Source organism: Colius striatus, chromosome 7, assembly GCF_028858725.1.
Source record: "Colius striatus isolate bColStr4 chromosome 7, bColStr4.1.hap1, whole genome shotgun sequence".
In the NCBI taxonomy this organism is placed as follows: Eukaryota; Metazoa; Chordata; class Aves; order Coliiformes; family Coliidae; genus Colius; species Colius striatus.
This window is the reverse complement of record NC_084765.1, coordinates 20916129-20942227: the sequence shown is the minus strand read 5'-3', so window position 1 is coordinate 20942227 and position 26099 is coordinate 20916129. Positions and strand designations below refer to the sequence as shown.

General features: G+C 53.9%; 3 protein-coding genes and 2 non-coding genes across 5 annotated transcripts in view; 1 reads left to right on the top strand and 4 right to left on the bottom strand.

Annotated features, from left to right (window-relative positions):
* Nucleotides 1-4009: 4009 nt before the first annotated feature.
* On the top strand, nt 4010-8606 carry TERB2 (telomere repeat binding bouquet formation protein 2). Its single transcript, XM_062000324.1, has 8 exons — nt 4010-4073; nt 4408-4489; nt 6518-6663; nt 7403-7464; nt 7676-7678; nt 7910-7989; nt 8092-8183; nt 8423-8606. The coding sequence occupies exons 1-8, from the start codon at nt 4010-4012 to the stop codon at nt 8557-8559; spliced, it is 666 nt and encodes a 221-aa protein (XP_061856308.1). The 3' UTR covers nt 8560-8606.
* Nucleotides 8607-9564: 958 nt separating this feature from the next.
* RPS17 (ribosomal protein S17) lies at nt 9565-12549 on the bottom strand. The gene is made up of 5 exons (XM_062000326.1): nt 12451-12549; nt 12045-12196; nt 11550-11655; nt 10002-10067; nt 9565-9689 (listed from the first exon to the last, which is right to left on the bottom strand). Exons 1-5 carry the CDS (start codon nt 12451-12453, stop codon nt 9609-9611), a joined length of 408 nt encoding a protein of 135 aa, XP_061856310.1. The 5' UTR covers nt 12454-12549; the 3' UTR covers nt 9565-9608.
* Nucleotides 11073-11205, bottom strand: LOC133625889 (small nucleolar RNA SNORA71). The gene has a single exon (XR_009819138.1). It is a non-coding gene; the product is annotated as a small nucleolar RNA SNORA71 (small nucleolar RNA).
* On the bottom strand, nt 11846-11978 carry LOC133625888 (small nucleolar RNA SNORA71). Its single transcript, XR_009819137.1, has one exon. It is a non-coding gene; the product is annotated as a small nucleolar RNA SNORA71 (small nucleolar RNA).
* A 1937-nt stretch (nt 12550-14486) lies between the features above and the next one.
* Nucleotides 14487-26099, bottom strand: part of CPEB1 (cytoplasmic polyadenylation element binding protein 1) — a 39611-nt gene continuing 27998 nt past the window's right edge. Inside the window, exons 4-12 of the mRNA XM_061999622.1 lie at nt 23322-23548; nt 21491-21740; nt 21105-21218; nt 20903-20992; nt 19758-19894; nt 18336-18534; nt 15970-16064; nt 15672-15752; nt 14487-15314 (exon numbers count right to left, since the gene is read on the bottom strand). Of these exons, the coding sequence (XP_061855606.1) occupies nt 15204-15314; nt 15672-15752; nt 15970-16064; nt 18336-18534; nt 19758-19894; nt 20903-20992; nt 21105-21218; nt 21491-21740; nt 23322-23548 (1304 nt within the window). The 3' untranslated portion in view covers nt 14487-15203. The remainder of the gene's footprint in view (nt 15315-15671; nt 15753-15969; nt 16065-18335; nt 18535-19757; nt 19895-20902; nt 20993-21104; nt 21219-21490; nt 21741-23321; nt 23549-26099) is intronic.

Here is a 26099-nt window from a genome sequence, read left to right as displayed (position 1 = left end):
CACTGGGTTGTGGGTATATCTGGAGCCTGGTGCCACTGCACTTGGCTTTCCATTAAAAATTAAAGGTTTGCCTGTTTTTTGTGGGATCTGACTGACCACAGGCTCCTGTGTAGCTCTGAAGGAAAAGGCACAAGGTTAGAAACAAGGGACAAAGTCACCTTGGGGACAACAGATCTGATTCTAAACCTGGGCGAGAGGAGATGCATGATGGGTTTGATGTGGTGGCTGCTCCAAGGGCTAGAACTCCAGCTGGTGCTTCTTGGGGGTGCATGGTGCAAGGCTGGGCCAAGGGGAGGAAGATGCGTGTCAGATTTACATTTCTGGTTTTTTGTTTTGCAAGCACCAGGCCCCACAGCAAAGCCTTCTTGGGGCTTGGTCTTCTATCATACCCCGGGGGCTTGATGGCACTACCCAAAAATGGAGTTACTTGGTAGAGTCCATCAGCTTGCTTCTGTTTCATGAAGAAACGAGGGTGATGGTTTGAGTGCTGCATCAAGGAGGATCTCATCAATGCAGATGTCATGTATGTGAATGAGGGTTCCTGGCAGCCCTGCGGGTGTGAGCTGTCACACATCTCTCCTTAGGGTAAACAGAGTTTCTGTGGTTGATATCTGTCATGGGTTTGTGTGGAGCCACTTTTTGCTTGGTACGAGGAGGAGGGGACTACAGTACTGGTCCCAGTCAGCAGTTCTCAAAATATCCCACTGCTCTGAGGCGGACCCACCTCCAGCCCGGCTGGGCCCCTATAGTGCTTTTTCCGTCATTATTTAAGAAGGGATATCTGAGCCAGAAGAGGAGGTGGATGGGTGGTACAAGATGGAGGCAACCCTGCAGACCCTGCAATCAGAGAAGGAGAAAGGAAGGAGGAGTGCCAGACCAGAGACCCCTCTGCAAGCCGTGGTGAGAACACAGGCTGTACCCCTGCAACCCATGCAGGGCCATGGCAGGGCTGAGAGTCACCAGCAGCTCCGTGTGAGTGAGCCCGGACGGGCGAGGGACTGTGTGGGGAGGTGGCCATGGCACAGGCCGTGCTGGAGCCTGCGGGCCCCAGAGACACAGACAAGAGGCAGAGAGGAGCTGCAGCCCTTGGGATGAACACACATTAGAGTGGCCCCATGCAGGGCTGCCCTGCCTGTGAGGGGCCCTGTGCTGGAGCAAGGGGGACCAGTGAGGGGTCCATCTGCCCTAAGGTGAGACAAACAGCAGGAGCCATTAGGAAAGGACTGCCTGAATACCCCATTCCCAGCCCCCCTGAGCTGTTCATGGTGGGAGGAGACAAAGACACCAGGATCAGGGCTCTGAGCTGGGAAAGAGGGAAGGGGTGGAGAGAAAGTGTCTTAAAGGGCTGGTTGTACTCTTTATCATTGTATTATCTCTGTTGTTTTCTGTTTGTTATGTTTTTGCTTTCCATGTTTTTTGTTAGTGATGGATTACATTAATTTCTGTTTTCTTCCCCAAGTTGAGTAATCTTGTCTGCTTTGACTGTGACCATAAGTGGTGAGTGAGTCTTCCCTGTCCCTATGGAGTTCCAAAGGCCCTTGGTACTTACGGTGGTCCTTTGTTCCTAGATGGGCCTAAACCATGACAATGTCACAGAACGTGCACTTGAGATTTTGAGGGTTCTCTGCTTGTTTCCTAGCTTTTTCCATGACAACATTTTCCTGTTCAGGGTTAGGAAAATCCAAACTGTTGCAGTTCCAGCAGCCATGTTGGAGGTTGCTGGGATGAAGGGACTGATTATGGGGAGCTCTCTGTGCTCATCAGAGGAAGGTTCAAACCAGGAGGGAGGAGGGTGTCATGCAAAATGCTCACCACTCAGCGTGAGACAGTAGGACTCCCTGGACTCTGGAGACCAGCCAGGGATGGCAGCTACCCCTGCCGTGGTCCTCCTACAGCAGAAGATGGTCTGAGGGGGAGGAAGAGGTTTGGGCCTCTTCACCAGAGACCCCAGCAAAACTGCACGGCCTGCTGTAAGAGCCCAAGGTAGCTGGAGCTTTGAACCATGCCTGGTTTCCTCCTCTGGATCAGAGAGAGCCACCAAAGTGCCTATCAGCATCACATTGGCTTTGCCTTCACTGTCCTTAACAGTGTCAGGAGAGAGACAGCTGCGTGCACCACCCCTACAGGAAAACTTTGTCCTAATTAGGACACAAGTGGAGTCAAATGCAGAAGCTGAAGACACTGTGGCACAGGCGAAGTGAGACAACACATCTCCAATGGAAACTTCTATCAACATCTTCCTGCACCACAAAAGTCTTTGCCCTGATTACATCTGTGGGATTTTTTGTGGTCTTTCTTAGGAAACATTTTGACAATTTACTCAAAAATCCCCTCTGCCGGGTGAGAAAAATGGTTTTAGAAGAACTCTCTAGGAGAATTTTTTTTAAGACCAATTTCTTCAACATCACATCTCTTTGGAGTTTGGCCAGTTTCCCCATGGCAGTGAGAAAAGCTGAAGGAATAGGTACAAAAGGAGGGGGAAATCATTCAAAACACATGGCTGAATACAAACATCAGAAAAGTGGAAGCAAGCGAGAGAGTCCTGGCACATCCAGTCCCAGCTCTGCTGCCACAGCTCCAGCTCTGTGAGACTGCATTTGCCATCTGCTTCCTCTCCAGCTAGAAAACCACAGCGAGGTGGGTAGAGGCAGACATTCACAGTGTGTTTCTGCCAAAATGTTGATGCATCTGCAAGAGGAAGGCTGCACAGCCCCTGGCCAGTCAACACAGACTGATCCATCACAGCTCAGGGCTTACCAGCACCAGCAGTGAAAAGTAGCCTGACACCTCTCCTTACCCTTTTTTCCCTTTAATTTGCCAGCATTACCAAGTCTTTCATGAGAAGGCTTAAGTGCAAGCAGAAATAATTCTTTAGCTTGTGTAAAAATTTTATTTAAAATGTGGTTTAAAAGAATCAAAGTCCAGAGGTTTCTGTATCACTTTTCAGTACTGCTAACACCAACTTGACTTTCTGGAGCATATTCAGCTTTGTTAGGTATGTGCACTAGTACATCTTTCTGATGGGTTGTGCAGCAAACCTGGAGGGTTGAGCGCTCAATGTGGCCGTGTCTCACTGGTGTGTCCTGCTGGGCTGGGCTTGCCTCATATTCACCAGGTTTGGCGGTCACACACTCCCTGACAAGGTGGTTGGTTCCCTCTCCAGCACAAAGCACACACCATCCGAGGGGGGTGGGGTCTGGCAGGCAGCTCCAGGCTCCAGACCCCAGGTTTTGGTCCATCAAATAGCACAGGAGGACACGAAATCTGGGCAAGGACACACTGTCTTCTTCTCACTACCTCCTCCTTTGCTGCTACCTACAGAGGAAAGGAATGCAGAGCACGTCCAGGGGAGCTTGTTCCTCCATGGGACAGAGGGAAGAAGTCATGACTGGGCAGTGGAGACCACAACGTCTCATTTTCGAGGTAGGGTGATGGCAGGAGGGTAAAGGACCGAGGCACTCAGACACCGCTTGGGTCTGCCACCGCCTTCTCCTGGGCAAGTCGGCCACTGATGCCGTCTCCTCCCTGCCCAGGGTTTGCCCAGCCCCGTTTCTGGCGGTGGTGCAAGCTGGTTAGAGCCGTGGGGAGTTTCCAGCGGCTGCGCAGCGGCGCGCCCCGGACACCAGCGTTGAAACCCCGGGACAGCCCCGCTCCTGGCCGAGCTGTGCGGGGGTGCGGGTCGCTCGCGGCCGTTCCGCAGGCGGGCCGGCCCGGGGACGTGGCGGCAGGGGCCTCGCCGCTGCCTGAACGACTCGGGGCTACCGCCGCCGTCTCTCGGGGCACCGCGCTTCTCTGCAGCGCCGGCCCCCCACGGCCCCCCAGCCGGCCCCTCACGGCCCCCCGCGGCCCCCCAGCCGGCCCTTCACGGCCCCCCAGCCGGCCCCTCACGGCCCCCCACGGCCCCCCAGCCGGCCCCTCACGGCCCCCCGCGGCCCCCCAGCCGGCCCCTCACGGCCCCCCGCGGCCCCTCCTCCTGCCGCCGCCGCCGATCCCGGCTGTGCCCGCCGCGATGTTCCGGGGCCAGCGCGCCTGGTTCTCGCAGAGTGTCGGCTCGGGCCCGCGGAAAGTCTGGGGTGAGGGGTCCCGGCGGCACTGTGGGGATGAGCCACAGGGGAGCGGAGCTGTCAGACGTCCCCAGGGCGTGAGCGGCGGCGGCGCGGCCCTCAGCCCTGCGGGACAGAGCAGGGCTCAGCTGACCGTGGTGGGACGGAGCGCGTGTGGCAGGTGCCCCCAGTGCCAGGGCAGGCCGCAGTGCCCTCACAGCCAGTGGGGGGGTGTGGCAGTGAGAGACCCGCAGCTCCCGCTTTGGCTCCCGGCCCTACGGCCCCGCAGCCAGCCTGGGCAGTGGGCCCCAGCTCAGGCCACCCACTGTGATGTCCGTCCTCCTTCCTCACTTTCTCTCTGCAGTGGCTAGTGGCGGGGCGCTTGCCCACTGGAGCGATGCAGACTTCCTCTTCAGCAGTGATGCCGCCCACCCGGACACCCGCAGGTGGGCTCCATCCCCCCGCCGTGCCACCTCTTATGCCGGCAGCACTCTCCTTGCTTGCTCCCATGGCCCTGTTTCATGTTCACATTCAGCCCTCCCCGTGTAACAGGAGAGAAAGATCAAGGAAGGCACAGATAACAGGTTTAATGTATTTAAAGTATTTAATAGATTTTGGCATTGAGAGGGCCAATGACACCCTGGCTTGTACCAGCAGTAGTGGCCAACAGGACCAGGGCAGTGATTATGCCCCTGTACCGGACACTGGTGAGGCTGCACCTTGAATACTGTGTTCAGTTTTGGGCCTGTCACTACAAAAAAGACACTGAGGAGCTGGAGCATGTCCAGAGATAGGCACCAGAGCTGGGTAAGGGTCTGGAGCACAAACCTGATGGGGAGCAGCTGAGGGACCTGGAGGTGTTCAGCCTGGAGGAGGCTGAGGGGAGATACGATCACTCTCTGCAGCTACCTGAAAGGAGGTTGTAATGAAGTGAGGGTTGGTCTCTTCTCTCGAGTAAGGAGTGATAGGATAAGAGAAAATGGTCTCAAGTTGCACTGGGAAGCTTTAGATTGGAGAATAGGAAGAATTTTCTCATTGAGAGGGTTGTTAGACACTGGCAGAGGCTGCCCACGGCCATGGTGGGACCTCTATCCCTGGAGATATTTAAAAGATGCATAGCTGAGGTGCTGAGGGACGTGGCCTAGTGGGGGGCTTGGCAGTGTTAGGTCAGTGGTTAGACTTGCTGATCTCAAAGATCTTTCCCAATCAAACCAATTCCATAGTTCTACGAAAAGTTGGGGTGGTGGTTTTAAAGTGCCTCATACAGGTCTGCTGCAGTTTTACTGCTTAGTGGGGTCTGAAAACTCACACCCGTGCTAAACCATGGCCAGACAAAAGAGAAACCAGCTACAAAGCCATCCATGTGTTAGGCTGGCTTAACCCTGATGTAAACTAAACTAATTGCACTGCTTTTCTCGCTACCTTTGAAGTGACCTACTGGAAAACTCAGGGTTTAAAATAGAGGTGACACAAGGAAGGAACCAGGTGCAAAAATGCCAGTGCCAAGAACTCTGAGGGCAAGCATGAGGGTAAAAATGACTGGAAAAGGGCTCAACTGCTATGTTCCTTCTGCTTGCTCATTACAAAAGAATCAGAGAGCTGAAGTTCATATAAGGAAAGGCTCTTCAGGGTCTTCCTCCAGGTAGTGAATATTTCTGTTTATTTGATACCATGTGAATACATTTATGTGAAGGGGGACTGCAACGTTTCCTCCCAGTGCTCTGCAGCAGGCTTTGCTAGGCTGGATTCAGCAGATTCTTTTAACCTAAGTGCTTAAACCTGGCTTAGATTTTTTTCAAAACCCTTCAGCCACTCACTTCATCTGCGAGAGGGAAATCCTGAGAAATCCGGAGTAACGACCATTCTTCTGCCACACCATCCCACCAGATGGGATAGTTCCCCCCACGCGAAATTACGTCTAATTAGATACATATGATATAGTCAATGTATATATACAGATTATTTCTTGGGGGAAATGTAATAATTATCCATACCCTTAAACCTGCCAAACAGTATTTCATTCCCCTCCAAGGAGAACGGTGAGAGCTTGAGCATCCCCCACTCAGCCTTCCTTGCTCAGCTGCAGTGCTGCTGCCGTTTGGGGACCGTGCCATGAGCCTGAGTTGAGGGACTCGTGGCCTTAAGAGGAAATAAATACAAATCAGGTTTTCCCCCTGCCCAAAGGACCAGTCTCATCTCAAGAGCAGTGTGGAGTGGTGACATTTAGTCCCTAAAAATGTGTGTTTACCTGGTCCCTGCTGTCCTTCCTCCAGGTTGCTCTTGGGAGGCACTGGCAGGCGGAACCTTCACAGGACATTGGTGCTAGAATCCCATAGTTAGAAAATTAGAGAAAATTAGGTGGCTTTGGTAAACATATCAGACCAGGTCTGTTTCAATGACAATATGCCTCTCAACTTCTTGGGGTTTTTTTTCCAGGTTTATCGTTGGAAACCAGCTGTTTTTGTCTCTTCCAGAATACATGAGAGTCTTGATTACTTGGAGGGCAGAGCTACAGTCTTTCACTCTCAATACCTCTCTGCGTGGGCGAGCACCAGTATGGGAGCAAAGCCATTAGTGGTTCTGGGCCACTTTGTCCTGCCACCTGCCTGCCTGCAAAAAGGTTAGCAGGAAAAAAATCCATCAGGCTTTTGCTCCTCTGTGTCCTGTCCACTAGCCTTGAACACTGCTGGGGATGGGGCAGCCACAGCCTCTCCAGGCAACCTGTGCCAGGGCTTTGCCATCCTCACTGGGGAGAACGTCTGCCTTACATCTCACCAAAATCTCCCCACTTTCAGTTTGGTGCCAACATCCCTTGTCCTGTCACTACCTTCCCTTGTACAATGTCCCTCTCCTGCTTTCCTGTCAGCCCCTTCAGGGACTGGAGGCTGCTCTAACTTCTCTCCCGAGCTTTGTTTTCTCCAGGCTGAACAACCCCAACTGTCTTAGCCTGTCCTCACAGCAAAGAGGCTCCAGACCTTGGATCATCTCTGTGGCTGCCTCTGGACTCGCTCCAACAGCTCCATATCTTTCTACTGTTGGTGCCCCAGAGCTGGAGGCAGCACTGCACCAGACGGGGGCGGGGTCTCACCAGAGCAGAGTTGGGGGGGAGAATCCCCTCCCTTGACCAGCTGCCAACACTGCTTTGGCTGCAGCCCAACGTATGGTCCGGTACAGACCCTGTGGGCCACTTGTCCCTGCTCTCCACCCAGATTGACGTGGAGCTGTTGCATTGCCATGCAGTGAGCTCTAACCAGGGCTCCTGAGCGCCATTGCCACATGAAGCAGAGGCACACAGGGCAGCAGCGATTGCACAGCCTCATTGTTTGGTGCTCTGACAGTCATTTTCTTGTCCACGGCAGAAATCAGGAGGAAAATTGGTGGTTTTATCTGGGAGCAGGTGGATGTTTCACTGTCAGAACAGGTAAGACAAGAAATTTATACTAGAGGAGGTGCAGCTTAAAAAAATGCTTGTATGAACTTCAGGGAACCTGGTTTTCATCCCAGACCCTCAGCCTGAACACGAGATCAAGCCTCATGCTTGCTGTGCTACACATCCAGGGCACAGCACTGGATCAAGCATGGGGCACGTGGGGGATCTTCTCCCCACCCAGGCAAACATCCGCTCTCCTCAGCATGTCCTGAGCTCAGCCCTTTAGTGCAGTGTCTTTCCCGTGCAGCTCTGAGACACTGCCTGCTCTCTTCTCAAAGTGACTTCTCAGCACTTTTGAAGTGAAAATGTCATTAAATTTGTATGTAAATTACGCTTGAGATCTCAAGTCCTAAACCCATTGCTCTCTTGGACCACATCTCGTGTGTTCAGTGAGGTACCCAGGACACAGGTTTAACCCAATTCCATATTGATACAGCCCAACAACCTGATGGATGAACCAGGGGCAGTGAGAAAAGGCTGTGAGGAAGTGGATGATGTGCTGGAACTCGATGAAAGGTATCTTCCTGCCCTTGGTGGCAGGATTTGGACACACCCCAAAAATCTCCAGTGCAAATAATAGGTGGAATATTTCTTACCACGTCCCCTCAGCCCATACAGCAATGAAGAAGAAGCCAGCTCCAGAGCACTAGCCCAGGTGGAGTTTCCCTGCTATGCCCTCCAAGGATACCCAATGAATAACATGGTGACAGGTAAAATTTTTCATGACTGGAAAAGACACTTGAAAATGCACCCTGGGTGCTGCCCCTCTCATGCTCCCAGTACTTAGGGCAGCAGGATGGGGAGAGTGTGCCAGGATCGCTCCACTCCCCTCCGCATCCTCCTTTGTCTCATTCCGAGGGGCTGTGGGTGCTCTCCCAGCGAGACCCCTCCCTTTCCACCCTGCACTCCCCAGTGAGACCCCTTTTTCCTCCTCCCCCCCCACCCGCAGGCTACGCCTCTGCTCACCACATGAAGAAATACACCGGAGAGCTCCATGATTTCATTCCTGGCACCTCAGGCTACACTGCTTATTGGATCCAGAATGAAATTAACATTTACTCTGATGTCAAGACTAGGATGAAGTGAGAATTTTAACAGGTGGTTGTTGGCATCAAAAACTTAAAAGCAAAGCTGTTGGTCATGTTTGGGAAGTGAATCCCACAGTTCAGCTGCTGGGATGGCTCCTGCTTGGTCACCCTGCGGGTCAATGTTGTTTTATCTCAGTCTGTGTTCTCCCCTCAGCTTAGTTAAATAGCAAAGAGATTGGTGGCATTGAGCTGCAATTTCCCTGTTAAATCCTGGTGGTGGATTCAGAAATCTTCCCTCCCTGGCTGATCCCAGCTGCAGCTCAAGCACGTTCAGTATATGTTTCCATACTTGGCTGTGTTCACTGTAAACATTTTATTCTTAAAATAACTATTTGAAACATATTTCACAGTAAACTTAAAATATAGATGTTTCTCTCCCACACACAAATTCTTCACCTTTGTATTTGTACTGGGGGTTTTAAGATGCAGCTGTGAACAGCATCTCTCCTTGGAGGGACACACTGTGGTCTCCTCACAGGGAGGAACATGACCCCGCTGGGCGGCCGCACCAACCTGCAGTGCACACACCCCGGGGGGACCTGGTGCTGTGGCAGGGCAGCACAGGCAGGAAGAACAGCATGTACCTCCCAGGGTCTGAGCGCAGGGCCCCAGACCTCCCCTACGCCAAACCCACCTTGTGTTGGTGTTAGTCCTGTGAGGCAGTGGGGGAAAACACAGGGAACCCCAAAATTCCTTCATGTCTGTGTGCCGTGGGGAAATGGCTGGATCTCGCCGAGGGAAAGGTGGGCCCGTCTCCACAGTGGAGCTCCCTCCCATAGGCACAACGCTCTGCTCAGCCCAGCTCACTTCCCTCATACAAAGAAAACAACTGACAAGACTTTCTCCTTTAAGCACTAGAAGTGACCCACGCACTTTAAAGCAGCCAGGATAGAACCCTAAAGACAAGGCAACTGTGAAGGTGTGGGGTCCTCCTCACCCCGAGGAACCAGTCCCCCTCCTCCTCCTGGGGGACACCAGCTTTCAAAGACCAGGCAGGCTGAGCTGGTTTTCCCACATTTATTGGAAAAGTCACATACAGCGACCAACTCAGAGCGCTCCTCGGGGCGTTTTGAAGTTCATCCCCACTGTGGGCTGTGTCACCTGCAGGTTGGACAAGCTGCCGAAGTCCTGGAAAACAGCATGGGGTCAGTCACACTGCTGTGCCCAACCCTGACGTGGGCAACCTCCTCTCTATGGGCCACCTTCACCTCCACTCAGCGAGAGCTGATGAGGAGGCCCTTGGGCCAACACCCTAGGGTGCTGCAGGAGGAGGAGAGGGCAAGGAGCACCCTTACCCTGCCAGTCCCAGGGTGGAGGGACCCCTGCCATGTGCCCAGAGTGCTGAAGCCCTCAGCTGACTCCATTGAGCCCTTCAGGGCAGTGGGAACGCAGCCGGGGCCACGCCACCAGCCTGGCAGGGGGACAGTTGAGGCCACTTACCAGAAGCTTCAGCATTTCCTTGGTGTCCGGGTCCACTTCAATGATCTCCTGGTCAAGGGCTGAGACCTAGGTACAGAAGAGAGAGAGATGTAGTTTGACAATGTTCCTGCTGTCACCTTTTCTAGTCCCGTCCCACCACAAACAAGAACCCTGCTGCCTGCTGTGGAGAAGGCTACAGCCACAGAAGGCAGGAGGAAGGGCCCCCCAGCAGCAGGGAGACCCTGTGCCAGAGAAGAACCCGTTTTACAGCACGTCTGTGGAAACTCCACACCAGGACTGCCAAGAGAGCCGGCAGCATGTCTGCAACTCTGACAGTCCTGGGGGTAACGAGCAATGTGAGTTCCTAAGGCTGGAGCTGGACCACTGTGGTGCCAGGCTGCAATGCCAAGGACAGTCTGGGCTGTCCCACCCCCAGGACCTGAGGGCTCCTGCTCTTTAATCCTAGAGCCACTGCCTCCAACCCTCTCCAGACCCGAAACCTTAATCTCCACATATGTCCTTCCCCAAGAGGCTACATCAAAAAACATCCCAGTATTTTTACAAGAAACCTCCAGTAACACAGATTTGGCTAATACTGCATCAACAGCTCCAGCACAGAGCATCCATGATAGGAGCTGCACGGGGCTGCTGGCATCTTGCTTATACCTAGCCACTGGGAGTGAGGGAGTCAAAAGTGAGCCCCGGGCTCCTGTCACCTCACCATGGGCTGCAAAATCACAGCAGCAAAGCATGGAAGGAACTACCTGGGCAGAGAGGCAACCGGTAGGGACAGCAGCAGCCCACATTACTGCACTGCTGTGGCTTCTGTGACATCTTACCATGGCTGCCAGAGCACCACTAAATAACCTTCCACATAACTGCCCCCCAGCACCGGTGATTTAGAATCATAGAATGGTAGGGGTTGGAAGGGACCTTTAGAGATCATCTAGTCTAGTTCAGAGATCATCTAGTCTAGTTTAGAGATTTGGAAGAGTTTGAAGCAAGAGAACCAAGTACTTCTGTGAAGCCCAGAAACCAGCAGCTCTACCATGGGCCTATCAGGAAGACCAGGAAGAGGGGCAAGATGTAGTGTGTCCGAAAGCAACAGGGTTTGGGAGCAATGGGCTCAAACCCATGGAACACGGGAAGCGCTTTCAGAGGTCCCCTCCCTGCGCCATCAACTACCGAGTCACAGGTGAGACCTCAGCCCCTCGTGAACGCAGGTTTAAGATGACAAGAGGGGGCTTCACCAGTTCCTGCTCTTCAGCAACAGCTTTTAAATCACATCCCCCTGCATCCCAATTAAGTTTTTTTTCACCCATTTTAAGGTAGGAAAATTGAGGGCAGATCGTGTGCAAACTGGCACACAGGAACTCAGCTGCCCTTCCCAGCCCAGGCAGCAGTGCCGGAAGAAGCACTCGAATTGAAGGCACCTTGACACAACTCCCTCTAAGTCTCTATTGGCCGAGGTTTTGTTTTAAAGGAAATCAGGGCTACTCGCTGTAAAAAACCTTAAAGGTAGGACAGAAGTATGCTTAAGCAGGCACTTGAACCCAGCCAGAGCCTCACCTCAGGGACATAGTTGTCTCTCCTCTCCCTCTCCTCCTCCTGCAGTTTGATGGAGATGCCTCGGACGGGTCCTCTCTGAATACGTTTCATCAGGTGAGTGACATACCTGTGGGGGACACAGGACCATCTAGGGCTTCCCCACGCTCTCAGAGCCCACAGCTCCCTTCTCCACCCTCACGCTCCCAAAATCATTGGATGCAGAGATGAAGCCCTGACGGCAACCCTGGCAGTGTCCCACCACCAGTCCCAGCGACATTCCATCCCCCTCCCACCGGGAAACGTCAGGACTGGAGAAGTGTCTGACAGCAACAGGGTTTGGGAGGGAAGGGACACACCTCTCGCAAACACGGGAAAGCTTTCAGCGTTTCTCTCCCTGCACTATCGATGACCAGGCCACAGGCAAGACCGCGGTCACTTTCGAATGCAGGTTCCGGCAGGAATCTCCCCCGCGTCCGCACATCACGCACCCGCCCGCCTGCCGCACCCCGCGCTCACCCCGCGATCTTGTTGCGCAGCTTCTTGCTGGGGATGATGGCGATCTCCTCGCACACCCGCTTGTTGGTGTGGAAATCGTTCCCCAGGCGGGTGTAGTACTTCTCGATGATCACCCGGGCGGCCTTTTTCACCGTCTTCGTTCGGACGCGTCCCTGAGCGGGGCGGAGACGAAGGAAAGGCCGCTCAGGCGCCGCCGAGACCCCGCTGGAGCCCCGCGGTCCCCCGAACCCTCAGCCCTGCCCCTCAGCCCATCCCCGCTCTCCCCGGCCCCCTCTCCCCCCCGCGGGCCGCAGCCCCTCGCCCCGCTGCTTCCCCGCGGCCGCTCGGCGCCCCGGGCGGAGCGGCCGCGGCCGCGGATGGCGGCGGATGGCTGCGGATGGCGGCGGCGGGCGCGGGCGGGACCCACCATGTCGGCGGCGGCCGCGGAAAGAGAGCGAAGGCTGCCGGGAGGCGCGCGGGGGCCGACGGGAGCCCGCCGCGCCCACAGCGCCCCTCAGCGCCTCGGAAGGCACCCGCAGGAGCGGCTCCGGGGGCGGGGCCCGAGGCTCCCCGCGCTCTCCCGGGTCCCAGCGCCCGCCGGCCGGGCCCCCGCTCCGCCGCTCGCTCCCGGCCCGGGCGGCGGCCAGGCGCACTGTTGCGGGGGAGCGCACGGCCCAAGGTCCCACGTTAGGCTCAGAGCACACGGAGATCACCCACAAACTCACTACACCTCTGAAAGCCAGCCCTGTGCCCCCGTGGCCAAGTGCATTCTCCTCCCCCTCGCCTCAGTCCTGGTGAGGCGTCATCTGGAGTAGCGCCCACTTCTGGACACCACAGCTCAACCTGAACAGGGAACTTCTGGAGCCTCCAGCACAGGGCCCCCCACACGATCAGGTGACTGGAACATCTTCCTGATGAGGAAAGGGTGCAGGAACTGGGGCCATTTAGTCTGGAGGAGACTGCAGGCAGATTCCATCCCTATTTACGAATATCTAAAATGGTGTATGTCAGGAGGTTGGGGCATCCCTTTTTTTCCCCTGTTGTACCCAGTAACAGCACAAGGGACAAGGGGAAGAAACTGGAACACAAAAAGTTCCATTTAAACATAAGGAAAAACTATTTAATTGTTCCTGTGAAGGAGCCCTGGCACAGGCTGCCCAGAGAACGTGGAGTCTCCTTCTCTAGAGGTTTTCAAAACCCACCTGGACATGTTCCTGTGTGATCTGATCTAGGTGAAGCTATTGGGTCGGACTGGATGATCTGTAAAGGTCTCTTCCAACCTCTACCATTGTGAGATACTGTGTGTGAAAGAAGCTCAGGCCTGACAAGGGCATGACCCTGCCCTAAAGAGATGGATGAAGCCACACTAAGTACTCTGACAGAGGGAAGGAGCCCAAGGCACATGCCCAACTGTAGCCTAAATCTTGCTCAGCACCCCCAAAACCCTGCAGCCAGGCTCTCACCTCCATCACACTTCTCCAGGGAGTGGGGTGTGCAGAAGTGCCAGAGCTAGTCCCCTTAAAGTTCTGAACTCACTGCTGGAAGGAGGGGAGCTCCAGTTCCTGCTGGGGGGGGCCAAGGTATCAAGAAATGCCCCCCCTCAACTCAAGGCACCTACACCATTCATCACCCCTCCCCAAAGTCAGCTGTGGTTTCAACACCCAGAGCCAGGGTGAAAGATACTTCCAGGGTGTGGGGACCACAGGGCAAACATCAGGAGCACAAAAAGTGTTTTTTGCTGCAACGTGTTTATTATGTGCCAAAAACTACACCACAGCTTACTCCAGGCATCTGTAGGAGGGCACAGTCTTGCCTGCATGTACTACAATGAGGTAGAGACTTCACACACAGCTTCACGAAACCCAACAAAGAGCAGCTGGGATATGCAACAACATGACATCAGCTCAGCAGGAGGAGAGGAAAAAAAAACAGGACAACAAAACACAACCAAAAGAGGGAGAAATCGTGACACTGGTTCTTTGGCACACAGCTTCTGATAGAGGGGCAAGTAAAAAAATAATCAAAGCTCTCAAATCCCAGCAGCAGCAATTTCAGTCAACTGCACCATTGCTCCATGTATTTCTTAAAGGAAAAGTACTCGTCCCCTCTAAGAGGAAGCGCTCCCAGGACCCTCCAGCTGGCCACCCCAGTGCAGCCCTTTTTTTTATTCCCACAATTTACAAAAGAAAATAAAGGTAGAGTCCGGTGACTTTGTGTGATTAAAAACCTCCATCAACCCCCCCTGCCCCGAAGTGCAACAAACTATTGAAAACTATATACAGCAGCTTCAAGATCCTTTATCCCATCCAGTTTCAAATTCCCTCCCTGCCCATTCCCCCCCCCCAAAAATACCAAACCCCTCAATTTACAACTTCCCACCAGCAGCCCCCAGACACAAACTGCAATAATGTTAAAAGCTGCCAGGAAAAAAAAAACCAAAACAACACAAATCTCATTTTAAACGACTTAAAAACTGTTTTAAGAGTGTAAAAAGGAACTGGTAAAAACCCTTGAGCGTAAAATATGAAATATGATTTGGTTTAAATGAAGAGCAAAGTCTCCTTGTTGTTACAGTAAAAAACGCCAGCTGAACATTCAAGGTTTTTGTGATTTTTGTTTTTATGCCGTTCAGATGCGAGTTAAATGAATGGAAAGGCACTGTGTGGCAACAGCAAACAAAGGGGGCCCACGAGACCTGCGTTATCGCCAGCAGTATTGCGAGGGATGTCAGAAAAGCGCCTTGGAAGAGATAAAAATCAACCGAGGGGAAGGCATCTGCATCAACACCTTCGCAACACATGGCCCTTGGTTTGGTGTTGGTTTGGTTTTAGTTTGGTTTTTATTTTTTTTTTTGGTTCTCATCAGCAAACTAGGAACCAAAGTCTGGGAACTGCGGAATCGCTTGAGGGGTGCTTCCCCCTCCCCCCCTTCCAAAAAGTCCCCCCCAACAAAACCCGACAAAATTCACTGTGCATTAGTGCAGAAACAAAACAAACAAAAAATAAAGACCAGCAAGTGCAAACGTGAATGTAAGGTTGGTTTCCCCATTAGTCCTCAGGAAGCATGTTCCCAGCCCGGGTCCAGCGCCAGCAGGCACGCTCGCGTGCCCTCTGCTCGGCAGGTGACCCCAAAGGGCTCCTCTCCCGTGCCCACGCCAGGCCCTGAGCCTCGGTGGCTCCTTTAGCTGGAGTCTCGGTTCTTCTGGTTGCGCATCAGCGGGCGGTGGTGCCGCAGGTCCTCCACGGAGTGCTGCCAGTGCCAGCAGGAGCGACAGAAGTACTTGAAGCAGACCTGTGGGGAGAGCAGAGGGGGCAGCACCACGGGGTAGAGGGGTTCCAGGTAAGGAAAACGGAGGTGGTGTGCCCAGCTCCCAGCACAGCCCCTCGTAAACAGGCTTAGCACCTTGGGGTGCCTGCAGGCCTGCTGCTGCTCTTCTCCCACTGGCCAAGCTCCTTGGCCTACAGCAATGGGAGGCCAGAGGCCCCTGTGCTTCGGGGAGCCTCAGGACTGCCCGTGGGGTGACAGCACTCAGCTTGTCACAACTCAGAGCCATGTCCCAAGAGACAAGTGGCACCCGAGGCACTGCAGAGCCTGCTCCTCCTTGAGGAACCACCTCCAAGCACGGCAGGTGAGGAAGGAATGCCTTACCTGGTCTCGGCAGAAGAAAGGGCCGGGTTGGGCACTGCAGACTTGGCACATGGAGTCTTCCAGGTAGGGGTCAATCTGAACCTGCAGGAACAGCAGGCAGTGGGCACAGAGCAGGGCTAGGGGGCTTACTCACTCCCTGGGCGGCCTCAGTGGCACTGGACTACCCCAAATCCATCACCAGCACCCTTTACGGCTGGCAGAGCCCCCTCAGAGATACAGGGCAGGTCACGGGGGTTGTGGCCCTCCCTGTAGTGCCACCCACCACACAGAGGTTGAACCCTCCACCAGCTCCACTCACCTTTTTAGTAAACTTGGTGGTTTTGATTTCCACAAAAGCAGCCGTCACTGCCTTCAGGTAGCTGCGCTGGTTATTAAAGGTGACACGGCCAGACCCTGGAATGACCCAGACCCCACACATTAGTGACTAGAGAGGTCAAGGGAGCTGCTGCCAGCACCAGTCCTTCCTGAGTCACTTCAGGCAGGGAGGCCATGCCAAAGGCCCAGGGGCTCTGCCCTGCTCCTTCCCCAGGACAGACCGAGGCCCAGCCATCAGCAAGAGCAAGGAACAGCAGTGCCCAGGGTGGCTGCTGGGGCAGCGCTGCAGCAGGCTCCATGGCTGCATTGGCATAAGCTGGTGCTGAGACAGCTCAGCAGCTTTTATTTAAGCCTCTTGCTCCTCCCAGAGCCTTACATTTTGCAGCTTTGCTGCCAGCCAGCAGCACACTGTGCTGCACTTTTCCAGTCAAGTTTTGTTAAGCTCCAGGAAAATGTGATCTCTGCTTACCTATGGGTTTGTTTCCCCGGTGTCAGGGAGCTTTGGCTGTTCCAAGACCGCCCTGGCTGCCAGCACATGGCTCATTGCTGGCAGCCAAGCCCACCCTCTCTCACAGCATCACACGGGCTGGAGGACCCGGGTTTGGCTTGGGGTTACACCATGCACAGGGACTTCAGCTGCACTGAGGAGACCCTCTTTCTCCTGAGAGGGTCAACTCCATCTCCCAGTAGGATCCCTCAAAAGCCCCTGGAGCCATGGCTGTGTCTGTCAACCTGAATCAGCAGGTCTCAAAGGCAGCTCCTGACCACAGCCCTGCCTCACAGGGCCCGTCCCAGCCACCTCTGCCTGACATGGCCCTGCATGAGGCCAGACACAGTGCTTTTCCTTAGAAGGCCTCTGCCAGGCTGGGGCCAGCAGCCAAGTAGGCCAAGGCAGCATTTCAGCACAGGAGTCATGTCAATCAACACAACACAAACAGGATACACAAATGGAGTTTGTATTCCTGGGGAAGGGACAGTCTACTGCTGGGAGCTAGATACCTCATCTCCTTGAGGTGGCAGCCAAGGTCATGTTCCAGGAGCTCACAGTGCCAGTTGCTTCACAGGATTTGTCCTTTGTCACACAGACTTTTCTTCACATCTCACTTCCCTTCCCAAGCTCAAAGTCACTTCTGTGGTAAAGCATGTCCTAAACTCAAGCCTTGGCCAGGAAGGCCTAAAAACTGTCCAAAGACCATGACAAGCAGGTGATGACTCTTCACTACCTAACTCTCTGCATAGGAACACCCAGGACACTCACTGTCTCTTAATGACACGACTTGCTGCAGCCTGAGTCTGGAAAGCTGGCCTTTACCCTCAAGCCATAAGGTTTTCCTCCATAGACAGTAACCTCAGCACTGTTACTCAGCCCATAAGGCCACCAGGGAGGTACAGGGGATGTGTCATTACAGGAGTGGTAAGTACTCCATTCCTTGCTGTGAGGCCAGCTCAGCAGGGTACAGAGACAGGGCTGCTCCCCAGCTGACCATAGCAGCTGTGCTCATCACCTGCCCCTCTCAAACCATCCTGTCCTGTTGGGGTGACCTCAGAGGTTCCATCCATCCCACCAGCAGGACTGCAGCAGGCCCAGCCATGGGCAGCCAGCTTGCTGCCTGCAGTCTGTCATTTGAGTCCAGCAAGAGGGGTGTGCTGTTCCAGTCACTCACCATCCCCAGTGCCTCCCTAGGAGCGCTGATGCCCTGAGCCAAGGTGGATACACCACTCCCCAGCAGACTCAAGAACACTTCTGCAACTGTGCTACCAGACATGTCACCCCCTAGCACACGCAGGAGACTCAAGGACATCTTATGCTACCAGCTGCTGCAGAAGCCCAAAGCAACAGTACCCTGAAGGGGAACAAAATAGGACAGCAGGGACAGGGCACTGACCACAAGCACTGGTTCAGCCAACGTGTTCATGGGTCTGCTCTACTCCTGCTGCCCAGAAGCCTGCACTTCCCCAATGGGAAAGGCCACAGCCAGCAGGCTGAGTCTGCCCTGACAGGCACAAGCCAGGGCAAGACCCACAGTCGCCTCTGCTCTGGGGATGAAAAACCATGAACAGTCCTGAGCAAGGGCAGAAAAACCTTCAGCAACACCTACAGATACATGAAAAACCTTCAGTTGCTCTGGAGTGACCTAGGACCTTCAGTTCCCAGGCACAGTAGCTCTGCCAGCACTGCCAAGACTGGTCTTACCTCCTCACAGCCTGGAGGCAGGGATCATCTGTCTGGACATTTGCCGCAGAACAAACAGAGGCAGAGCCTGGTCCCCCAAGCAATCCTGCTCATCGATGGACTAAGCCAAAGGCACTGTTGCAGCCTCCCTGGAGCATGCCAGGATCATCGCTTACCAATGGGATACTTGTGCTTGTCCGTGTCAATGCCAGCGTAGATCACCCCTCCAAACAGGTCGCACATGATGGCTGCGAGGGCCTCTGCGTTCAGCATCCCGTGCAGAGCCCCCACAAACACCGTCTTGCCGGGGTCCAGCTGCTGCAATGGATTGCGCGCGAAGTTGCAGTCTGCTAGCGCCCATGGGATCACCTGCACCTGAAACCACACCAGAAGGCTAGGTCAGCCAAGGGCCTGCAAAGCCACACACTGCAGGGCTCGACAGTGCCTTCAGCTGGCAGCAGAAGCAGTCCCAGACACTCAGACTTGACTCACAAGCCACAAGCTTCACCTTACTATTACAGCTCAAGAGTCCATGTCCAGGGCGCTGCAACAGCTCTGGAGCTCCAGCCTTGCTCCAGACACCTCCACCAAGCCCACAAGGCTTGTACAAGGCAAAACCAACAACCACACCATTCTGCTTCCAGCCAAACTGGAATCCAAACCGCTGGTCCCCTGGGGCTGGCAGCCAGGAAGCAATCCACATATGAGCGAGTTTTACCTGCTGCCTGCACCTAGAGTTTACAACCCAGACTCATGCCTCCCCTGCATGAGGCTGCTGTTGGAAGAGATCGATGAAACAAACAATCCACTGCCAGTTTCAACAGAAGCTTCCATCTGCCAGACAGCTGATCCAGGGCTCTGAAAACACTCCTGCCTGAGCTAAATCACTGAGCACGAAAGCGCTGCCAATAGCCAGACAGGGGGAGAGCTGTCTGTAGCACCATTCATTTGAGCCTGTCTAGGTAAGAGTTGAGCTTCAATCCCTTAACTCTAGACACTCACAGTGGTACCCCAGTAAGTTGAGGTCCTCCTTCACCAGAAGGGTGCCCTGAGCCTCTGGCAGCCTTGGCCCCTTCTGGAGTTCAACTCTTCCAGCCAAGGCTATGCTGGGCACCAGGTGTGGCTACATGCTGTGGATCACAACCATCTGCCTGCAGTGAGCACAGAAGCCATTCATTCTGTAAGCAGATGAGGTCTCAAAGCAAAGAGATCAAAGTCTGTCTCCACAAGCAAAGGTGTGCTAAAAGAAGCCATGAAGCAGTGAAATCCCCACTTCCATGCTCCCTTCAAGGTAATCAAAGCTGCTCTGCTTTGTGAAACCAGGGTCTGCCACAGAATCAGGAGCTCCAGGTCACCATTTGACACATACTATCATAAAAGACAAACACCCATCTGACACTTTCCTCCTCACCTGCACCCAGTCCTACAGCAGGAACACATTAATTAAATATGGCCAAGAGCCACTTTGATCTCTGCTGCTCTGTTTCACTCCTGCTTTCTTGGAGGAGAGTAATGCTGTGCACTCCCTTGTCCCCAAGGACCTCATCATCACTCCCCCTCATCATCATCTATAGGGCTACTGCTGTGAGCCTGCTCACCTCTTTGCAGTGCATCCTGCGGCTGGACATCTTAAAGTAGTATTCACTGAGCCCATCGGGGCTCAACAGGTCCTGGAAGCATCCCTGGAGCAGAGCACGCACAGATTTTTCTGACTCAAATACTAGGTAGACATATCCTTTAGAGTTGAAGGGAGAGAAACAGTTGTTAGAACTGGAATGGAGGAGAAAGATCACCCCAGTCTGCAGACATCTGAGGGGGGGAAACCCCTCAGATGGCACCAAACGTACCTGCACTGCATCTCCCTGTTGTCCCCAAGCCCCTTGAGGGGAGGACAGCAGTCTGCAGCACCCACCCCAGCAGCTTCTGTATCCAAGGCCCACCCGTGACACACAGGGCCTGGCTGAGCTGGGAAAGATCCCAGACTCTGCACAGTACAAGGAACAGATGTTCAGTGCCACCTGGGCCACTGTCCCCCAATCCCCAAAGCCACATCCAGACAGAGGCAGTGGGCACCATCAGTCCCGGTCACAGTGTGTTGAATGGAAAAACATATTTTGCTTCATGTATAGTTTGTCTGGGCTCAGTAATATACGTTCAGGGCTTCAAAGTCACCTTCATCAGTGCCAGCACTTTGTACCTCACATTGCTCTGGTGACAGAACAAGGCTATCAGGCAGCACTGAGCTTACTAATGAGTCACTCCTTACCCAGTAAACTTGTTACTGCTTATACAAGACATCAGTCCAGCTACTTCAGACAGGCCAGTGCCCCAGGTGCTTCTGGGACATCCCCACAGCCTCCCAGCTTGCCAGAGATGTACATCTGGACCACATGTGCTTCATGCCAGGAGTGCATGTGCTTTGGGTGCTGGCATTAGCAGGGTGGGCTGATGGCTATTGCCAGAGCAAGACAGTCCCATGTCAGGCTCCAGAAACCCCAGAGGGGGCTTTTCCCTCCCATCTACCCTTCTGCCCTGCCAGGGATGAGTGGGGATGACAGGTAGGAGGTGACAGTACTCTGGCAACACCCTAGTGCTGACCCCAGTGAGAGCAGGACATTTACCCCAGAGTGCTCTGTACCATTCAGTCACCAGCATGCAGCTGTACCATCCCAGCATCTGTGCTGTAACATAGCATGGGAAAAAAGTAACCCTACCGTGTGGCTATTACCTTTAGGCTTATTACCTTTGGGAGGGCAGCGTGGGTGTTTGCCATCCTTACCAGGCCACTCCACACTCAGTGAGCCAAACACACGGAAGGTGTTGATCAGTCCAGCTACAGAGAGAAGGAGAGAAGTCAGCATCCCTCCCCCCCAAAAAAAAACTCCATCCTGCACCCTCCTGAGGTCAAAACCCAAGGCCTGGGTGCAGGGTCAGGGACTGCTCACCTTCCGTAATGTCCCATGGGACTCCTCCCAGGAACACTTTGCGTGAGTAGACAGGGTTCTTGTATTTTCGGACAGGCAGCTGCCCACTCCAGGTGCAGGTTGCTTCATTCATAGCTTGGGGAAGCACAAGACCATTTACTTCCCACTCTCTCATAGGCCAGTCCCCATATTCCACAACAATGGGACCAGTCCCCATTTGTCAGAGCTTCACCAGCAGCTGCCCAGACTGCCTGTCTGGTTTTTTGTCAGCAGGCAGATCCAGAGAAAGGTCTAATCTGCTGCACTCTGACATCCAGACACATCATCTGCACCTACATGGCCTCCGAAAAGCACGGGACCATCACCACCATGCCCTGAAGCCTGCTGAGACCCATCATCTGACTTACCTGCTGCTTGCCTATGAAGCCTGGCTTCTCTTTCAATACGGAAGGGGTCTTCTGGAGAGTCCAGGAGATCCCAGGAAGGCCACGCAGATGCTCCAGGCCATCTTTTTGATGCACCAGCTGGGGAGGAAGTTACTGCAGCCAGGGCAGCTTGATCTTGATCCAACTGGGACCCTGCTCCCATCTTCAGGTGATCTCTTGACACCCCACCAAGGGGCAGGAAGGGCAGAGGTGGGGAAATCCGAAGGCTTGACTGCAAGAGAAAGTCGACACTAAAACCCAGCTTCTGAGTAAAAGCACTTAATACTGGAGGTCCCACATCACACTGGGGCCTTGCTCTCACTCACAGCAGGGTAAGGGTCTCTTGGCAATCTCCCAAGACTCTGAGGTCTGGCAAAGGGAGGAAAACAGTCACCTCATCTGTCCCAGATTACTCTTGGGACCACAGTTTCCCTGGGAAAGGCCTGCCCCTGCAGTCATTTTCCACTGAATCCAGGGCCAAACTATCAGCAGTGGGGATCGTTCAGCAAGAGGCACATTGCAAACCACAAAGCCAACTAGTTGTCACCTGCCTGCACAGCCTCAAGGACATCCACCACCCCCAAGGAGCATCAGCCACCCTCAGAGGAGCCTCATGTTTTACTCTGGGTCCTGCCTGCAGCAGACAGGGCTTGCTGACAGCACCCACAAGCTCCACAGGCAGCCAGCCATCTCTTTCCCTCGTGGAGCAGCAGCTAGGGCATGGGCTCCACTAGCTGCAGACCCAACTGCTTGTGGATTAATCTCTGCTTTACTCCTTCCACCCTGGGAGAAGCATATTAAATAGAGCAGCAGGGACATAAGACATTGTGCAGCTCAGAGCACCAGCTGCTCTGCGGCTGTAGCCATGCGCTTCTGCAGCACAGCCGCCCATGCCAAGGCCACGCCGGGGCAGAGCTGACCTTCACCAACACAGTCAGCACAAAGCCCTGCTGCCCACACTGCCTACCAGCACCCACCACTTACAGCACCTCTGCTCCAGATCCTGATTCTCCAGGGGGATGGTAACAGAATCAACTCCAGAGCCACCTGTGTCCCTCAGACCCGCCCCAACGTGGGAATCAGGGACATAGCCACACCACAGCAGAGCCAAGAGCAGCTGGGTCCTGGCTCCAGCCTCAGCATGAGCCCTGTTGCAGCACTCTAAAGCAGGCTGGAGCCAGGCTGTCCTGTTGGCACCCAGGGCTGCTGCTCATGCTGCAACACAGACCCAGCAGCAGCACAGACTGGGTCAGCAAGACAGGCCTTGCTCATCGGCTTCCAAATTTAGCTATGCTTTAGGGAATGGGAGCAGGCTAGACCTAGTTTGCTCTAGAAGAAACAGCTCTGAGATGGAAAAGTGCAGTGAGCAAATGGGAAGAACAATGAAAGGCAGGGACACAAGCTCCTGAGAAGCCCAGGCTGGAGTCTGGAGGTAGCTGTGCTGATCAACCAGCTCCCTGCTGGGACTAGCACACAGACACCCTCCTGCCATATACCAGCTCAAGCACTCAGACAGACCCTTGTGGGAGCTACTTTAATTGCAAGCACAAAGGCAGAAAGCCATAACATTGTAAGAAAAAACAAGGAAGTGGCTAGCTTGTGCTGGAGGACTACACGAGCAGCCCTTCTTCCAAATCCTAGGCTGCAACAAAATCCTGTATGTCAGTGTGGGCCTGACAGCTCCCTCCATCACTCCTTTCCCTTCCTAAGCAGGCAGGGCTGTGGCTTGCAGCCTCCCTCCAGCTTTCCTGTGCTCCCCAGAAACACAGTAAGACACCAAGAACCATGAAGTGGGCACAAGATCCAAACTTACAATCAAGTCAGAGAGGTGGTCAGAGCCAGAGCTGAACCCACTGGTGTCTGAATCCGAGGGGCTGCTGGAGCGTGAGTCCAGGAGGGAGCGGGAATCCAGGCGCAAGTTCCTCAGTGTCGGCGTGGAGAACTTTTCTGACAGGTCTGAACCAACAGGGTCTAGAGGCCGGAAACCCAGTGGGGGCTTCCCCAGGACATTCCCAAAAGGGTTACTCAGCATGCTGAGAACTGCAACAGACACAGAGCTCATCAGTGCTGCAGCATGACACATCTCCTTCCCTCCCAGCAGCCCTCATGGCAGAGGCCCAGGAGGGTACTGAACTCCTGCCAGCAGATAGCAGCGCATCCTGTGGGTACCAATCTTCCCCACAGCTCCAGAAAGGATGCATGCTCTTGGCATCAGCTGCAGCATGGTGCTGGAGTTGACAGCAGCAGCCTGGTGCAGTCAACAAATAAGAATGGGTTCCCTTCTCAAGGATGAGATTGGCCCCGAGATGCCACTTCCTCTGGTAGCAGAATCAGAGACACCATGTCCTGGTTATGGACCCGAGAAGTGCTCCAGACAGGGCCTTACACTAGGTCCCATTACATTCGCATTTCTTCCTACTTGTGCTGGAGCAAGCTGGGACCTGGGGTGGCAGCCACCCATGCAGTTTCTGCAGTGGGAAGGGTACAGACTGGGCTCACAGTGATGGCCAAGCCATTTGCAGGCTGGGAGGTAGCACACTGCACGTGTCATCTCTGGCAGGAGCTGGCTAAAGGCAGTGACATGCCAGTCTGGCCTGCTGACTGAGTAGCTGCTTCCCAGGCAGCAGCAAGCACTGTACCCCGGCACGTGTTCACAAGTCTATCCGGTCAGGCATTTGCCCGAGAGCCAACAGACAAGTATGCACCATGCTGCCTCCCTCACACAGCAGCAGCTTTTCCTTCCACTGTGGAGAATCAAACAAGCTCCTCCCTACAAAGAGAGCCACCCTCTCGAGCAGAGCCACAGAGCCACCAAGGGGTCATGAAAGCACCATCCTGCTCTGTGGGTCAGCAGCGTGGGGCCAGCTGCCACCCAGAGGGAGGGAGTGCAGGACAGGCTTGGCCATGTAGCATCCCACAGTGGGGCATGACACCAGCCAGCTCTATTCAAAAGGAGCAAGTCTCAGCAAGCTGAATGTGTCCCCAAACCAAATGAAGAGAGCAAAGCATTCATAAATGGTTTTAATTATTCAGAGGCTACAAAACAAGGCAGCTTTGCCTGAAGCTTTCAGTTTTATACAAAGCAAGTTTGGGATTTACTTGATAGCCCCAAGTCCCACTTCATCTCAACCAGCTCAGACTAAAAGGCTAACTCAGATTTTCAGTACCTCTTGTGCAGAAGAGTATTAATAATCCAAAATGCTGTCCAAACCAAGTAAAGAATGCCATCACACTCAAACACATTGTGGTCTGACACCAGTACCAACTCTGTGCCAGAGGACTGCTGAGTGTGCCTGAAGCAAGGTATTGTGGTATGCCTGTCCCAAGCTGCATTACCCAGTGGGATACCTGCTGGGGAGCTGGCATCTCCAGCCTCACACTACAGGAAGAAATCTCACGGCACCAACAGAAACTCCAGACAGGTACAGGTGAGTCCTCTACTTGAAGCATCTGCCTCAAGTGAGCAGACCTTGGCAACAGTCACAACCTTTGCACAGCCTTATTCCTGTGGGTTTCCCCAATAGATGTGCAGAGCTGATTTGGCTATGGTACACTTGGAAAAGTATCTACTGCCCTTTGAATATCTGCTTGGCCCTCCCTGACAGCAGCACCTGTGTTTACACCCAACCCCACAGCCATAGAAAAGCATCACTGGTCCAGCAGTACTTACACTCAAGGGGCAGTAGCCTTGCTAGCAGCCGTGAGTAGCCAGGAAAAGCTGCTGCAGATGGCTGGAGCTGGGGAGGAGGCTGCTCCCTCCTAGTCTCAGTAGAGCAGGGCAGAGCAGAGCATCTCCCAGCCCAGGCAAGCCGCACTACGCTGGTTTGCTGACTTCTGTGAAGCCACGTGATGTGTTTAAAAATACAGCCAGCGTATTGTTCAGGGAGACAGCTGAATTTGTTAGGCTCAAAAATCTGATTAGTCACTAAACAGTACAAGAGCTGAAGGAAAGCAGCTGATAGCCCAGGCCAAGCCCCACTGTAGACAGACACAGTGGGTTTGTGACATCAGGCAGCCTTGTGCTGACCCTGTGTGCAGCATTCCTAGAGCAGGAAATGCCATGCAGATTGCTGCCAGGCAATGCTGTCCTGCACCTCACCTCCTGGTTCTCAGAGATTAGGACCAAAACACCACTTGGGATGGATCGGCAAGGGTTCAGAGGCTCAGGAGGAGCTCTTGAAAGCATTACAGGGTCTAACTGCTTGGCCCCATTTATTTCTCTGCCACCACCCTGGCTTGCTACAGCCACTGGTTACACATTTGCTCCCAGGATTGCTTAGTTTTCACTGCAGTTACAAAACCAGTAAGGCCAGTATGAGTGCATTTGAGTAGCAGTTTGCTGGCCTTTAAAGGGACCTGCTGTCTAGGCATCATGTTTCAGCACTTACCACCAAGCAAAATCCTGCTGGCTACAATTGACCCAATCCTAACCTCTGTCCTGGAAGTGCTGACATTGTGCTTAACTAACACAGACAGATTTTATCCACTCTAGAATCTTTGACAGCTCTGCACAGGCAGTGCTTAGTTCCACACTCTACGGACTACCCTGAGTTCATGGGAGACCCCACATTGCCCCAAACTGGTCTAACTC

Coding starts and splice junctions, on each gene's coding strand:
- TERB2 (XM_062000324.1), top strand. CDS start 4,010: ATGTTCCGGGGCCAGCGCGCCTGGTTCTCGCAGAGTGTCGGCTCGGGC. Junction 6,664..7,402: donor ACCTGCCTGCCTGCAAAAAG/GTTAGCAGGAAA, acceptor TGTCCACGGCAG/AAATCAGGAGGAAAATTGGT. Junction 7,990..8,091: donor GTGCTGGAACTCGATGAAAG/GTATCTTCCTGC, acceptor CAGCCCATACAG/CAATGAAGAAGAAGCCAGCT.
- RPS17 (XM_062000326.1), bottom strand. Junction 10,068..11,549: donor GAGACAACTATGTCCCTGAG/GTGAGGCTCTGG, acceptor TTCTGTACCTAG/GTCTCAGCCCTTGACCAGGA. Junction 9,690..10,001: donor AGGAAATGCTGAAGCTTCTG/GTAAGTGGCCTC, acceptor GCTGTTTTCCAG/GACTTCGGCAGCTTGTCCAA.